This window comes from Stenella coeruleoalba (assembly GCF_951394435.1).
Source record: "Stenella coeruleoalba genome assembly, chromosome: 6".
In the NCBI taxonomy this organism is placed as follows: domain Eukaryota; kingdom Metazoa; phylum Chordata; class Mammalia; order Artiodactyla; family Delphinidae; genus Stenella; species Stenella coeruleoalba.
Genome location: NC_137151.1, coordinates 33,728,667 through 33,743,795, shown reverse-complemented (window position 1 = coordinate 33,743,795; position 15,129 = coordinate 33,728,667). Strand labels below are relative to the sequence as shown.

The 15,129-nt window shown below is 43.8% G+C and overlaps 1 protein-coding gene across 7 annotated transcripts in view; it reads right to left on the bottom strand.

Annotated features, from left to right (window-relative positions):
• Positions 1-15,129, bottom strand: part of MGAT5 (alpha-1,6-mannosylglycoprotein 6-beta-N-acetylglucosaminyltransferase) — a 581,503-nt gene that overhangs the window by 21,441 nt on the left and 544,933 nt on the right. For all 7 annotated transcript variants that reach the window (XM_079924992.1, XM_079924993.1, XM_079924998.1 and 4 more), the window contains 2 exons: positions 14,097-14,243; positions 4,592-4,708 (listed from right to left, as the gene is read on the bottom strand). In XM_079924992.1, the coding sequence (XP_079781118.1) occupies positions 4,592-4,708; positions 14,097-14,243 (264 nt within the window). The remainder of the gene's footprint in view (positions 1-4,591; positions 4,709-14,096; positions 14,244-15,129) is intronic.

Genomic DNA, 15,129 nt, shown 5'->3' with positions numbered 1-15,129 from the left:
TGTGTATAATCTGCTGATCAGCCCACTGAAAGAGTTAATTTCTGATACTGTACTTCTCAGTTCTAGCATTTTTTCATTTGGCTTTTAAAAAAGTTCCCATCTCTCTGCTGAAATCCCCCATCTATTCACATATGTTATCTACCTTTTTCATCAAAGCTTTTTTTAAAAATAATTAATTAATTAATTTGGCTGCATGGGGTCTTAGTTGTGGCAGACAGGTTCCTAAGTTGCAGCTCGTGGGCTCCTTAGTTGCAGCACATGGGCTCCTTAGTTGCGGCATGCACGTGGGATCTAGTTCCCTGACCAGGGATCGAACCCAGGTCCCCTGTATTGGGAGCACAGAGTCTTAGCCACTGGACCACCAGGGAAGTCCCCAACAAACCTTTTAATACATTTATCTCAGCATTTAAAATTTGCTGTATGGTAATCCCAACATCTGAGCCATCTCTGGTTTTATTGATGGTGTCCTCTCTTAATGATGGGTCATGTTTTCTTGCTTTTTTGAGTGTCATGTAATTTAAAATCTTGTAATTAAATATGAGACAGCTTGGCACCAAATTTCTGACCCATTTATAACAAGCATAAGGATTATAATGTTAATAGTCTTTGTATTAATCTCATTCCTTACTTTCTCTCTCACTCTCGTCTTCCCTTTACTTCATTTAATGATGTTTTTCTTTTTAAATTTTTTCTTAATAAACTAGTCAAAAATACTAGTTTCAATCCAGGTTCTACTACTTACTAGTTGTGCGATTTAATGTAAATTACTGAATTTTCTTTAAACCTTAATTTTCTTATCTGCAGAAGGATTAAATGAGACAAGGCTCATAAAGATGTACAGAGAGAGGGCTCCCCTGGTGGCGCAGTGGTTGAGAGTCCGCCTGCCGATGCAGGGGACACGGGTTCGTGCCCCAGTCCGGGAAGATCCCACATGCCGCGGAGCGGCTGGGCCCGTGAGCCATGGCCACTGAGCCTGCGCATCCGGAGCCTGTGCTCTGCAACGGGAGAGGCCACAACAGTGAGAGGCCTGCGTACCGCCAAAAAAAAAAAAAAAAACAGATGTACAGAGAGAGATTCTGGAGGTATAAAAAGAGCTTCTCCCTACATATGACCTACTATTGTAATTACTTTTTATGCCCCCTTAAGTGGCCTTAAATGGTTTTAGGGAAAGGGTTGGTCAGGGTTTTAAAAAGGGGAGCAGTAGATGTTCCATGAAGTGAACAGAGCCTCATGTAGAAGTGGATAGAACTCAGCACCCACTTAGTGCTTTACATGTCAGGCATTCCCACGAGATTTTTGTTTGACAAAAGGGATCTATTATCTAAAAAGTTTTGGACTCTGTGATCCAAGATTTTCTGCCTCTACATTAGCTTTCAAATTACTCCTCTTCAAAAGAACGCACACTTAACTAAGTGTTGTGGGTTGAACTCTGTCCCCCACCCCCAAAAGGTATGTTGAAGTCCTAACCCCCAGTACCTGTGAATGGGACCCGATTTGGAAATAAGGTCTTCGCAGATGGAATCAGGATAAGAAGAGGTCATAGTGATTTAGGGTGGGCCCTAATCCAACATGACTGATGTCTCTGTGAGAAGTGGAGAAAACAGATAGAAAGACACACACACACACACACACACACACACACACACACGGAGAACACCATATGACAGCAGAGACAGAGATGAAAGTGTTGCAGCTGCAAACCAAGGAGTACCTGGGGCCACCAGAAGGTGGAAGAGCCGAGGAAGGACCCTCCATGAGAGGCATCAGAGGGAGCATGGCCCTGCCGACAGCTTAATTTCAGATGCTGACATCTGAATTTTAATTGCAGCCTCCAGAAATGTAAGAGAATAAATTTCTGTTGTTTCAACCACCACTTTGTGGTTCTCTGTTATGGCAGCTTTAGAAGCTAATACCCTAGAGGACTCTGAGACTGAAGAAAGAAGAGCGTTTGATCTCTGCAAGAAGGATCCTCTGGTGGGAAGCTGCAGACATGCAGCAGGTGCTTGAGGTGGCCAGCAGCACCACACCCACTCAGCACTTCATCTCTTGGCTTGGCCACCAGAGGTCTGGGGGACTTCTGCCCTAAACTTGAGACTGGGATGAGATCGTACACGTCGCTGATGGGAAGCTCTGAGCAGCTACCTCAAAGCTCAATAACTAGACCTGCTCTAAAGGGACATGGGTGACACGCTGGAGTACTCCTGTTCCCCAGGAGATGTGGTCCGTAGCTGAAACTGGCAGTTGGGAGGGCCCCACTTTATTCCCCAAAGGGGAAAGGCGGCCCTTTACATGGGCCAACTGGCAACTCCTCCTCGGATACATGCCTTTCTAGCCTCTCCCCCTTGACTCTCACTGTTCCTCTAACTCATGTCTTTCTGGGCTCACTTCTCCGTTTAACTTTGCAGATTCCTACTCATGCTCTGAGACTTAACTCAATGCTGCATTCTCCAGATGTCCTTATAAGGAGCAGAGAAGACAGAAATAGAAGAGAAACTTAACAGTTACCAGGGGGGAAAGGAGCGGGGAGGGATAAATTAAGACTTTGGGATGAGCAGATACAAACTACCGTGTATAAAGCAGATAAACAACAAGGACCTACTGTATAGCACAGGGAACTATATTCAATATCCTGTAATTAAACCATAATGGAAAAGAATATGAAAAAGTATATATATATACTCATATATATACACATATATATACATATCGGAATCATTTTTGTTGTACACCAGAAACTAACACAACATTGTAAATCAACTATACTTCAATAAAAAAAAAAAAGAAGCAGAGAAGACAGACACTCCTCCATCTCTGGCATGTTGGTCTTGGCACTGAACATACTCTGCCTCAGTGTGCTGATGTGCATACATCTATGCCTCGCTCCCTCCATGCCTCCCACCATCTATTAGGTACATCGCTATGCTGGGTCCCGAGAACACAGCAGTGAGACAGGTATCGTTCCTGCCCATGCTGCTTACGGTCTAATGGAAATCCAGACTATCACTAACAAAAGTAAGAACGTTATAGTATTACATTAGCCAAGACATGGGAACAACAGTCCATCGACAGATGAATGGATAAAGAAAATGTGGCGTGTATGTATGTACACACACACACACACACACACACACACACAATGGAATATTACTCAGCCATAAAAAATGAAATAATACCATTTGCAGCTACACGGATGGACCTAGAGATTATCATACTAAGTGAAGCAAGTCAAAGACATATATGATATCACTTATTTGTGGAATCTAAAATACGACACAAATGAGCTTATCTACGAAACAGAAACAGACTCACAGATATAGAGGACAGATTTGTGGTTGCCAAGGGGGTGAGGGGGCAGGAGAGGGTTGGATTGGGAGTTTGGGATTAGCAGATGCAAGCTATTATCTATAGGATGGATAAACAACAAGGTCCTACTGTATAGTACAGGGAACTATATTCAATATCCTGTAATAAACCATAATAGAAAAAGAATATGTAAAAGAGTGTATATACATGTATAACAGAATCACTTTGCTGTACACTGGAAACTAACACAACACTGTAAATCAACTATACGTCAGTAAAAAAGAATGTTACATTATTATATATGCAATACTGACTTAATACTCCTGACTAGACATTTATTATGAGATCGACACTGCACTTAAGCACTTTATATTCATTATCTCATTGGATCCTCTCACGTACCTGTAAAGTAGGTGAAATTAGCCTACGTCAGGGATGAGGAAACTGAGCCTCAGAGGTTAAGTAACTGCCCGAGGGGACACTGCTGGACCCCAACCCAAGCTGTCTGATTCTAGCCTGTCCTTATAACCACACCTATACTGCTTCTCTTAAAAAATTATAACAGAGTAATCGCTGCTCTGATAGGAGGAGGACAGAGGGCAGGGTTTACTGGTAGAATCCAAGGCAGTCCCGGGGTTGGGAGAGAGGATAACTTGACCCATCCCCTACAGGGTGGTAAGTTTCCTACAGGCAGGGAGCCAGCCTCGTTTATGCTTATGGAAGTGAGCGTCCCTGACAGTGGTTCAGAGGGCGCTCTGCATACAGTAGGTACTTAATACATGTCTGCTGAATTGTTCTGGAGAGTCCAGAGATGTTAGTTACTTATACAAAATTTTATAAGATGTTTAGGTAGAAAAGCCAAATAAACAGATGCTATAAAAAACATTTTCCAGTATTTCCTTAATTAGTCCTTTTCCTTCTCACTTTTTTTTTTTTTTTTTTTTTTTTTTGCAGGGGAGCGGGTCTATCTTTTCTGATCTTTCGGAGAGCTGCATAATGAGGTCACTGACACAAGTAGAATTCAAGTTTCTACTGCTGTGCCTGGGACCCAGGAGCCATGTCGAAAGGGTCTGTAGAATCCATGCACGCATCTGGACACCAGCTCTAATTCCATTTCACAGAACATCCACAAAAATCCCCAGGCCAGTCCTACAGCTGGGCCATTTTCTAAATTTCAGAGTCAAGCTGACATGGAACCATTCTAATTACTTGAACGAAGGGCCTGTGATGCTTTCCACATGATCCCGTTCACATCACAAATGGGGGAAAATGGAATAAAAGAAATAACCTTCTGACTTAAAATTGCTTTCACGGCGTCCTCCACCCCCTCCTGATTATCGAGGTCAACAGTCCAGACGTGTGGCTGGCCGATGAAAACTTCGGCATAAGGATGCTGAGAGGTCAGCTGGAAAAGAGAAAACAGAACACCTCAGTCTCATGAACACTGGCTTTTTTCATTTCTCAACCTTCTGTGCTAGGTGAAGCGTTATGCTTTTTACGGTTCCGAGTTGTACTTGTGTAGGTAATGTCATTTTTTGTTTTGGACCCTTGACGATCGAAACCTCCTAAGCACCCTGTAAGCAGGTAACAATAAAAGAGGGAGGATTCCACAGCTTGCTTGCTTTCTTTTTTGCTTTGACCAGCAGGACATCTACTGTCAGGACCATCTGGAGAAGCAGGCAAAGCCCTGACAGGTACAGGTAAGGACACCGAGGCTGTCAAGTGTGCCCGGCTGGCAACACTGGCAGTGCCCATGGGTGCCCACCAGGCTCATGTGGGATGTTTTAAAAGACACACGGCCAGGCTACGCTGTCTTAGACCCTTGGAGCTGGGATCTTGGGCACTTTGGAGGGGTTCCTGGGAGTCTAGGGGTCCCAGGAGGGCATGGCCCTGTGTGAGGCCACGGCATCCACAGGGCAGGTCCGGTGATGGCTCCTCACCTTGAGTACCGCTTTGAAAAAAGAGTTAGAATGTCATAACCAGGTGACATGGAGGCTGTTACAGATGGCTTCAACCCCCCAAATCACACCAAGAAATAATGAATATTTACCCTCAGTCATATCCCAGCCCTGAAAATCACCTAGATCAAACTAGCATCTGTTATAAAATACTGGTTAGGATAGGCAGGTCCGGTGATGGCTCCTCACCTTGAATACCGCTTTGAAAAAAGAGTTAGAATGTCATAACCAGGTGACATGGAGGCTGTTACAGATGGCTTCAACCCCCCAAATCACACCAAGAAATAATGAATATTTACCCTCAGTCATATCCCAGCCCTGAAAATCACCTAGATCAAACTAGCATCTGTTATAAAATACTGGTTAGGATAGACAGGTAAGTATAAGGAAATTACAATAAAGTTCTCATAGGCTTTAAAGTCATAGAAGGACACGTAACGGCACATATGAAAGGTGACAGAAAGGGAAATAATGCTACCAGAAAAAGAGAGAATTTTGGAATAATAATTAGCATAACCCTGGAGCCTTAAGAGTCATAAAGGCAATGTGTGATCAGAAAAGCAAGGAAAAGTAGCTTTTGTTTTAAAGGAGGTTTTATTTTAAAAACAAAGGGTGGCCAAAGAAACCCACAGGAATATTGGCAATTCTCAGTTCTTGAAGAATCCGTTTTTTAAAGACAGCAAAATTTACCCCTCAAACTTGTTCCCACCTTTATTCTTGTATCCTTTTAAGGCTGTGGTATAAAGAAAGCATTCTGGTGCACTTTCAGTTCTCAAAGTTGGTGGGTGCTGCCCCAAACCACGGCTGAGGACCAGGGATGCCAGACGCCTTGAGATGTGTGTGACCGTCCTGCACAGGGCAGAACTGTCCACTCCCCACAGGCTTTCACATGCCCCGCCAAGCTCTCAGGTGGGTTCACAGAACCTGCCTCTTTGGCACAGTCTGAATATACATTTTTTCCAGGAACATAATTGCCATGTAAATCAAGGGACATTTTATTGGGAATTTCACCAATAAGCTGTTATCACTTCAGAAAAATCATGGCAGCAAAGTCAATGCCACGCAGAGGATCTGGGTCTCCAGTACAACATACCCAAACCAGGCTGTATTTGAAGCTGTCACAGTAATGCCAATGGAGTAGATCTGTGTGTCTACACGAAGGCACCTTTTTATTTAGCTTCTCTTTCTTTAATGTCAATTATAAGTAAAAAGGGCTGACCAGATTCGGCTCAATGTTTTCTTCTTTTTTTTTTTTTTTTTGCGGTACGCGGGCCTCTCACTGTTGTGGCCTCTCCCACTGCGGAGCACAGGCTCCAGACGCGCAGGCTCAGTGGCCATGGCTCACCGGCCCAGCCGCTCCGCGGCATGTGGGATCTTCCCGGACCGGGGCACGAACCCATGTCCCCTGCATCGGCAGGCGGACCCTCAACCACTGTGCCACCAGGGAAGCCCTATTCTTCTTAAATACAAACATATTCACTGTAAGGAGGAATGAGACACCATGATGCCTTCTAGTGTGGTTCATGGGTATGATACAGTATTTCTGGACCACATATACACAAAATATCTATTACCTTATAGCAAAGTATTTTCCTTTTACTTCTCTTTCATATTAGAATTAGAGAATCATTCTTTGTGTGTGTGTGATAATCGCATTTCTCTTTGATTTTATTTAGATTAAACTTGCAATTGAATAGATTTTTTAAACATCTTTATTGGAGTATAATTGCTTTACAATGGTGTGTTAGTTTCTGCTGTATAACAGAGTGAATCAGTTATACATATACATACAACCCCATATCTCTTCCCTCTTGCGTCTCCCTCCCTCCCACCCTCCCTATCCCACCCCTCTAGGTGGTCACAGAGCACGGAGCTGACCTCCCTGTGCTATGCGGCTGCTTCCCACTAGCTATCTATTCTACATTTGGTAGTGTATATATGTCCATGCCACTCTCTCACTTTGTCACAGCTTACCCTTCCCCCTCCCCAGGTCCTAAAGTCCATTCTCTAGTAGGTCTGTGTCTTTATTCCCGTCTTACCCCTAGGTTCTTCATGACCTTTTTTTTTTTTTCTTAGATTCCATATATATGTGTCAGCATACGGTATTTGTCTTTCTCTTTCTGACTTACTTCACTCTGTATGATGTTAGCAGGGTATATTTTTCATTTCAGGAGTGAAAAGAAGATGTTATAATACACTTAGAATAAAAGAAGGTGTTGGGTGTGGAAGGGTTGAGGCCAAGCTGGTTCCCTTTTCTTCCTTCAGATCCCAATATACTCAGAGGACTGGGTGATTCAACTGGCACCTCTGCAGCTTGCTCTTGGCCACCGTTCTTCGTGTCTTACCACACCAATGGTGTGCATGCATTACTCGGGGGAAACCCAGAAGATAAATTACTGGGCCTCCACTCTGAGCCTCCTCTGGCCCCCACTCGTGGAAATCAGGCGATTCTGAGGTGCAGGTGTCCTAGACTTTGCTCCTGCCTCTTCTGCCAGAGTCACGCCCCTCTCTAGTCTGCAGCTCCCCATGCTTCTGACATATACCCTTTTTCTTTTGCTCAGCTGCGTGGTCAGGGATAGAAGAAGAGTGCCCGCAGGCACCTGGAGCTGGGGGAGACCCTTTTCTTTTTCTCAGCACATATTTTAGATTGAGCAAGCATCAGTGAGGCCCCTCAGCTGGGGCAGGCACTGGGCTAATCACCTGAGCAGACATTATTTATCAGGTTTCCTGTGCATTGATGAGGATTCTGAGGGTTAGGGGGGCTTACAACTCCCCAAGACCACATAGCGAGAAAGCAGCAGAGCAAATTCAAATCTAGCCCTTCAACAACTTTTTACCTTTCGACAAAAACGGAAGACGACAATTTTAAAGGATGCTCTTGAGCTCTTAAGACAGTGACCAAAAGGAGCTCAATGGAAACACCAGCCTTTTCATCAGTTGCTTAAAACCAGCTAACCTAAAACAAAATCCAGGACTGAATGTATGTCTGCATTAGACCTTTCCTGAAGCTGAGTAAAGTGTCACACCATTTTCATTTTGTAGCCTGGAGAACAAACTAATTAATTCTTCCAACTGAATCAGGGTAAATGAAAGTTGGTTCTCTTTTAGTGTCACTATTTAGCAGTCTCTCTCCCCTCTGCCTTTTAAGGTCCCTGCTCATTTACAAGGTTGCTCTAAGCACTTGGAAAACACAAGATGCTGAGCCATTATCATTTTGTTCATTTACATTTATGGAGGGTTACTTAACTTTATGAGTAAGGCGTTTTGTGATTCATTATTCCCCCTCTGAATGTTCCATTCGTCTTTGTTAATTTATTGAGAACCGTATGATCTGAGCTATCGTATATCAATCAGTATATTTACTGGAGTATAGTCTGTAAAAGTAATGAAAATCTTATTAAATATAATACTTTGTTTCAGAGCGGCTATTAAATCTCCAAGAAGAACACAAGTTCTCTTTATGGAAAAGGAAACCTTGGAGTCAGAGAATTTCTAATGGTTTACAAAATGTCAGAATAATGATTAAGAACCGGGCTTCCCTGGTGGCACAGTGGTTGAGAGTCCGCCTGCCGATGCAGGGGACACGGGTTTGTGCCCCGGTCCGGGAAGATCCCACATGCCGCGGGGTAGCTGGGCCCGTGAGCCATGGCCGCTGAGCCTGCGTGTCTGGAGACTGTGTTCCGCAACGGGAGAGGCCACAGCAGTGAGAGGCCCGCGTACCGCAAAAAAAAAAAAACAAAAAAAAAAAAACAGAACCTACTAATATGTCTCCCAATATAAAGAGAGAAATCCAAATTATATTACATTTAAAGTGTAACTTGAACCAACCACATGATACTTAAGGCATACGGAACTTCTCTTGAGTGTGTACACTGTGGTTTTAAAAATGGGTCCAACGCAAAAATAAAAACAAAGCTTTTTGTTTTCTAAATACAAAGAAAAATTTAGACTTCTCTTCAAATGAAGGCAAAGAAGAGACATAGATGCAATTTACATGGACCCATTTACATGGATCTATTGCTGCTTAGCTCAAAAGATTAGCAAGGGCACAAGAAGATAGCTACGTAATTATATACGCTTTGGTTAAAATTCTTCTATTCGCTGAGGAAAAAAAGAAAAAGGATACTTCCTAGGGATTCTTGACCCTTAGAAATCTGTACAAGTGTTGATAGCTCTTTCCCAATTAAAAGCATCTTTGATCAGGGGGATTCTGTGAGCCGAAGGAGCAGAGTGGGGCGGCCCACCTGCCTGTGAGGTCAGGTTCACTGGCTCCCCTCAAAGCTGTGTCATGTCACTGGCTATCAGCCTGCTCTCTGCACCGTCTCCAGCGGAGAAGGAAATGGACATCAGATGGAACCTGCCCTCCTGCATAAAGTAAAGTGACCTGCTTGGGGTTTCCCTCCAACGCATCAACATTCATGCTTCTCCAACTCAAAACCCGACTCTTCTTTTCCTCTAAAGCGCAGCTCCCCCACTATCCCCTTCTAGCTAACCCAGCACATCCTCCGCCGGGCACCACTCCAAGTTAACTTCCCCTGCTTAATGTACTCAGCTCTTTCCTTACGCATGCCCGTTGATTAGACATCGCTCTTATCACACTTCCATATCAAAATCTGAGCTCCTGGGAAACAGGAAATGTGTCTTGATAAGTTCCCCCAATGCAGTGACTTAGTACCACAGGCCCTGTGGGGATACAATGAACATCTGTCAGCTGACCTCTGCATCCCAGGCCTCCCACGGGGGCCCAGGACTGATGGAGTCACTTGTGGGAGGTCACTTGCTGAGCAGCTGTTGAAAGCCTCCCCCAGTGCCATTCTAACCGGAGTCTCATTCCAGCACTGGTGGGACCAGCTGAAAGGACAGGAGGAACCAAATGCCTGGGCGGCAGCTCCAACACCTATTCCCTTTTGATGCCATGAAGAATGAAAACCCTCTATCACCTCAACAAAAAGCAAATTACTAAAGAATCACAACCGACAGCATGAACATACTTTTCTCAACAATTTCATACTGGCTGATCTGATCTATGTAACATTACATCATTCACTGGGAAAGGGTTAGATTGTGTTTAAGAGGGTCTTAAATTTTTTTCAGGAAAAAGTACTCAGTTGTAATACAGTGTTATCAAAATCTTCAGAATTATCAAAATTGAAATTATTATCTAATTCTAGTGATCAAGAAGGTACCAAGTCAGTCCAAAATACTTTTGATGAATCATTTCCCAAAGTCTTGTATATAGAAACTGCAATAAGAAAACTGATGGGTTTCTTTGCTTTTCATGCATTAGTAAGTCAGACAGAGAAAGGCAAATACCATGTGATATCACTTATATGTGGAATCTAAAAAAATGATACAAATGAACTTATTTACAAAACAGAAAAAGACTCATAGACATAGAAAACAAACTTATGGTTACCGAAGGGGAAAGGGTGGGGTAGGGGGAGGGATAAATTAGGAATTTGGGAATAATGTATACATACTACTATACATAAAATGGATAAAAAAACAAGGACCTACTGTATAGCACAGGGAACTATACTCAATATTTTGTAATAACCTATATGGGAAAAGAATCTGAAAAAGAAAAAATATATATATGAAACTGAATCACTTTGCTGTACACCTGAAAGTAATACAACATTGTAAATCAACTATACTTCAATAAAAAATCATTTTTAAAAAGCCCTTAGACACAGTAAGTGCTCCAATAAATGTTAACTAAGATGGTTATTATCATGGGAAACCAGAAAGAAAAATCATGAGGGAAAAATCATCATTAGAATATCACTGTAACAATGGTTGCAAGAAAGATCCACTGATACATGGTAAAAATAAATGGGCAAAAGTTGGAGGAGAAAGAGGGTATTTGCATGGTCTCAAAGTACTTCCCCCAATATAGAGAAAAACAGTAACTTTATGGTGGAGAAACCTGGCAAACACGACCTTAACCAAGTGATCAAGGTTACATCACCAAGTAATAAGACATCGGTATCACGCATCCCCTGACACGATACACTGAGGCCACATGACTTCTGTGGGATTCTTGCCAAAAATGTGTAACCTCAAACTAATCAGGAGAAAACACCAGTCGAATCCAAATGGAGGGACAGTGTACAGAACAACTGACTGGTACTCTTTCAAAATGTCAAGGTCATGAATGACAGTGAAAGACTGAAGAATTGGCACAGATTGGAGGAGACTAAAGAGACATGACAGGTAAAGGCCATGTGGGAGGCTGGACCAGAAAAAGGATGTTAGTGGAAAAACTGGTGAAATCCAAATAGAGTCTGTAGTTTAGATAATATTACGGTACCAATGTTAACTTCTTGGTTTTGGCAATTACACTGTGGTTTTATAATATGTTACCATCAGCGGAAGCTGCATGAAGCATATAACCAAACTTTGTACTCTTTCTGCAGCTTTTCTTTAAGACTAATATTATTTCAAAATAAAAAGCAAGTTCCAGCAATTCCACTCATAGGTATATATACTACAAAGAACTGAAAGCAAGGACTCAAAGAGATACTTGTACACCCATGTTTGTAGCAGCACTTTTCGTAATAGACAAGAAATGGAAACAATCCAAGTGTCGATGAACAGGGGAACGGATAAACAAAATGTGGGCTATTCATACGATGAAATATTATTCAGCCTTAAAAAGGAAAGGTTCTGACACATGTAACATGAACGAACCTTGAAAACATGCTTAGTGAAATAAGCTGGTCACGAACACTGTACGATGACACTTACGTTAGGCACCTAGAATAGGTAAATTTCTATAGACAGAAAGTAGAGTAGTGGTTACTCTTCTATTCAGGGCTGGAGCAGGGGAGAACGGAGAATTACTGTTAATGTACAGAGCTTCTGTTTGGAACAATAAATCTATGAGAGTGGACAGTGGTGATGACTGCACAACATCGCGAATGTACTGAATGCCAGTGAACTGTACACTCCAAAAAGGTTAAAATCATCGTTTCTCACTGTGTATAATTTATCACAAAAAAACATCGAAAATTACAAATAATTATCCAATTTAGGCAGATGTAGAACTTCAGAGATTTCCTACTTTCAAACGTAACACAGGAATGATTGATTAGCCCATATTTCCTACCCAGAGCTCCGAAGTTTCAAAGTCAGTCGCACGCTAAAGCACAGATGCCTAAGTTGAGGCATTCTCACTGCTGGGGAGCATCCTTTCAAACCTTTGCAAAGAGTAAGTTCTTGGGTACCAGACTGAAGGTTCCTGATCTGTGTTCTGGTACCTGCCCCACAGGACGGGAAGTCCAAACACTGTGTGCATTAAGTGTTGCTGAGGAATGACCGCCCGCCCCCCAAAATGAAGAACTCAAATTTACAATACTAGCAGAAGGAAAAAGCAAGCGTGAGCGCACACACACGCACACGCCTCGTTAACCTTTGTCAGAGGTTATCTGGGCCATAGGTTCATCTTTTTCAGGATCATCTGTGGTCTTGCTGATCTTCTTCCATCTCCTTTGGCCCTCTCACCAGTGATGGGGTGGGTCAACGAAAAGAACTCTCAGAATGATCAACTCTATTAACTGGTAAGTTCTCTGACTGAAAGGTAAAGAATAATCACGGAAAATGTGTTTTATATACTATTTGGGGAAGGGGGGAATGGGGTCAGGAGAACTGACCCAGAAAGGTTTAAAAGTAGCAGAGGTGGGCTTCCCTGGTGGCGCAGTGGTTCAGAGTCCGCCTGCCGATGCAGGCGACGCGGGTTCGTGCCCCGGTCCGGGAAGATCCCACATGCCGCAGAGCGGCTGGGCCCATGGGCCATGGCCGCTCAGCCTGCGCATCCGGAGCCTGTGCTCCGCAACGGGAGAGGCCACAACAGTGAGAGGCCCGTGTACGGCAAAAAAAAAAAAAAAAAAAAAAGTAGCAGAGGTGAAAAATGTATGCTTTAGAAACATGTCCCGGGAGGGCTGCCCAGCAGTGTCCTCCCCAGCAGACGGTCCCAAATGACAAGGGCACTGGGACAAATCGACACTTAGAGGCTTCCTCCTTGAAAGTAGCCTGGAGAGCCACTTACGAACTGTGCAGAAATAAATAAGAAATAATAAGAAATCAATCTTATGGGTTCTTGCACATACGTGTTTCTAACCAGATATAGAAACACCCAGCCTGGTCACTCACATGCTCTAAATGACTTTGGTTTATGGTCCCAAATAGAATCCAACTGCCTTCAATGGTGATTCATCACCCACTGTGGATTTTCGAGAGGACCTCCAAAGGCAATCCCAATAAGGCTTCTGCAAATGGTTCGAGCGACGGCAGGATTGCTTCCCAGGACGGCACCCTGCTGACAGTCGGCTAAAATACCAGGCATACTATTCAGTCACCCCGATACGTCTTTCTTCTCAAGGATGAGGATTCTTCAAGGAAGGAGCCCACGGCCCACGTTGTATTCCCCAAAGCTCCTCACAGAGAGTAGGTTCTTTACAAATACCTGTTAACCCCTTGATTTTCTTTTTATTCCATAAACTCTAATCATCCAGGGAATCAGAGTTCAGCTAATTGGAAGACCGGCGATATCTGTTCAAATTAGGATGGAGATGGGGTAGGGCGAAAAGACCCCATACTTTGTAGAACGGAAATAGATCGAAATCCTGGCTCTGCCCCTACTTAGTGAGGGGATGTAATCAAGTCATCCATCTCTCTGAGCCCCTGCACACCCCCCCCCTTCCACCCAACTAAGTGAAATGAAGTTGACAATACCTACCGTCCAAGGCTCTGAGGTTCAAATGGGCTCCTAGCACTCAATAAATAGCTACCATTCCTATGAGTGAAAGTAGAATGAGTTTTATAGATGCTTACCTCTCTCAGAGTTGGCTTGCCAATGAAAAAGTCTGTGTTTTTGCTGCTTTTGGGTGGGTTGAACTTGGGATTCAGAAAAGCACATCCATTTGCGATGGCCTCCAAGGGAGCCGGGCCTTCATAAGGGAACCCAAGTCCAACAAACAGCTGTAAGACAGAGAAGCACACCACATGTAAACACATCAATCAGACTGGCGTCCCTGGCTCATGGGGGTCTCTTCTGGGCTCCTTTCCTGTGCTGATGCCTCTGAGACTCTGGAAAGTTCCCAGGCCCTGGTTGGGGGTGGATAAATGAGAAGCCAGTTTACACTAGGACCTGAAAAACATGACCAGGGACCTTGAAGGGCCCAGGAAGCTGCTCAGGTCATTATGAATTTCCTTCCTTTGTAAAAAAGTAAAGCAGTAAGTGTCAGGGTGGGCAGCTGAAGGGGTAGGGGGGTGGAGGTACTCAAAGAATAACAACAACAACAAAACCCAAGACCCAACAATAATCTTTCTGTAACTTACCAGGAGACATGACTGCAAAAACACTTGCTTAACTAAACAGAAGGTTTCTTCATTGAACCAAAGGAACAACAGGCCCTTTCAGTGATGCTGGGCAGAGGGACAGAAAGGTCGCTCGGCGGTTTGATTACAGTTCACATGGAGCTGCATTAAAATGATGGTAGGTCAGCAAACATGGGTTTTCATAATGGGGTTTTCGCTGGGGGACACCAGCATCTTGGGTTTTATTTTCCCCTCAATGTGGGGAGAGGGTGTAGAGCTGTAACTGGGCAAGGCTTTCCCACCCCAGCAAGTAAACCACGAGTTGTCCCCACGGCAGACAAGAGATGGCAGCAAAAACACATCTCAGAGTCCTCACAGGGACCACGGCTGAGAGCCGCTGTGACAAAGGGGACTCCCTGCAGTCAGTGGCACTGACTCCTGGGTCCAGAAATGAAACATCATCTCATAGAAAGGCATCCTTGCGTACCCTCCCCTCGGGGTATTTCACACCACTGGACGGCTGTGGGTCCTGATGGGCTTGGTCCAA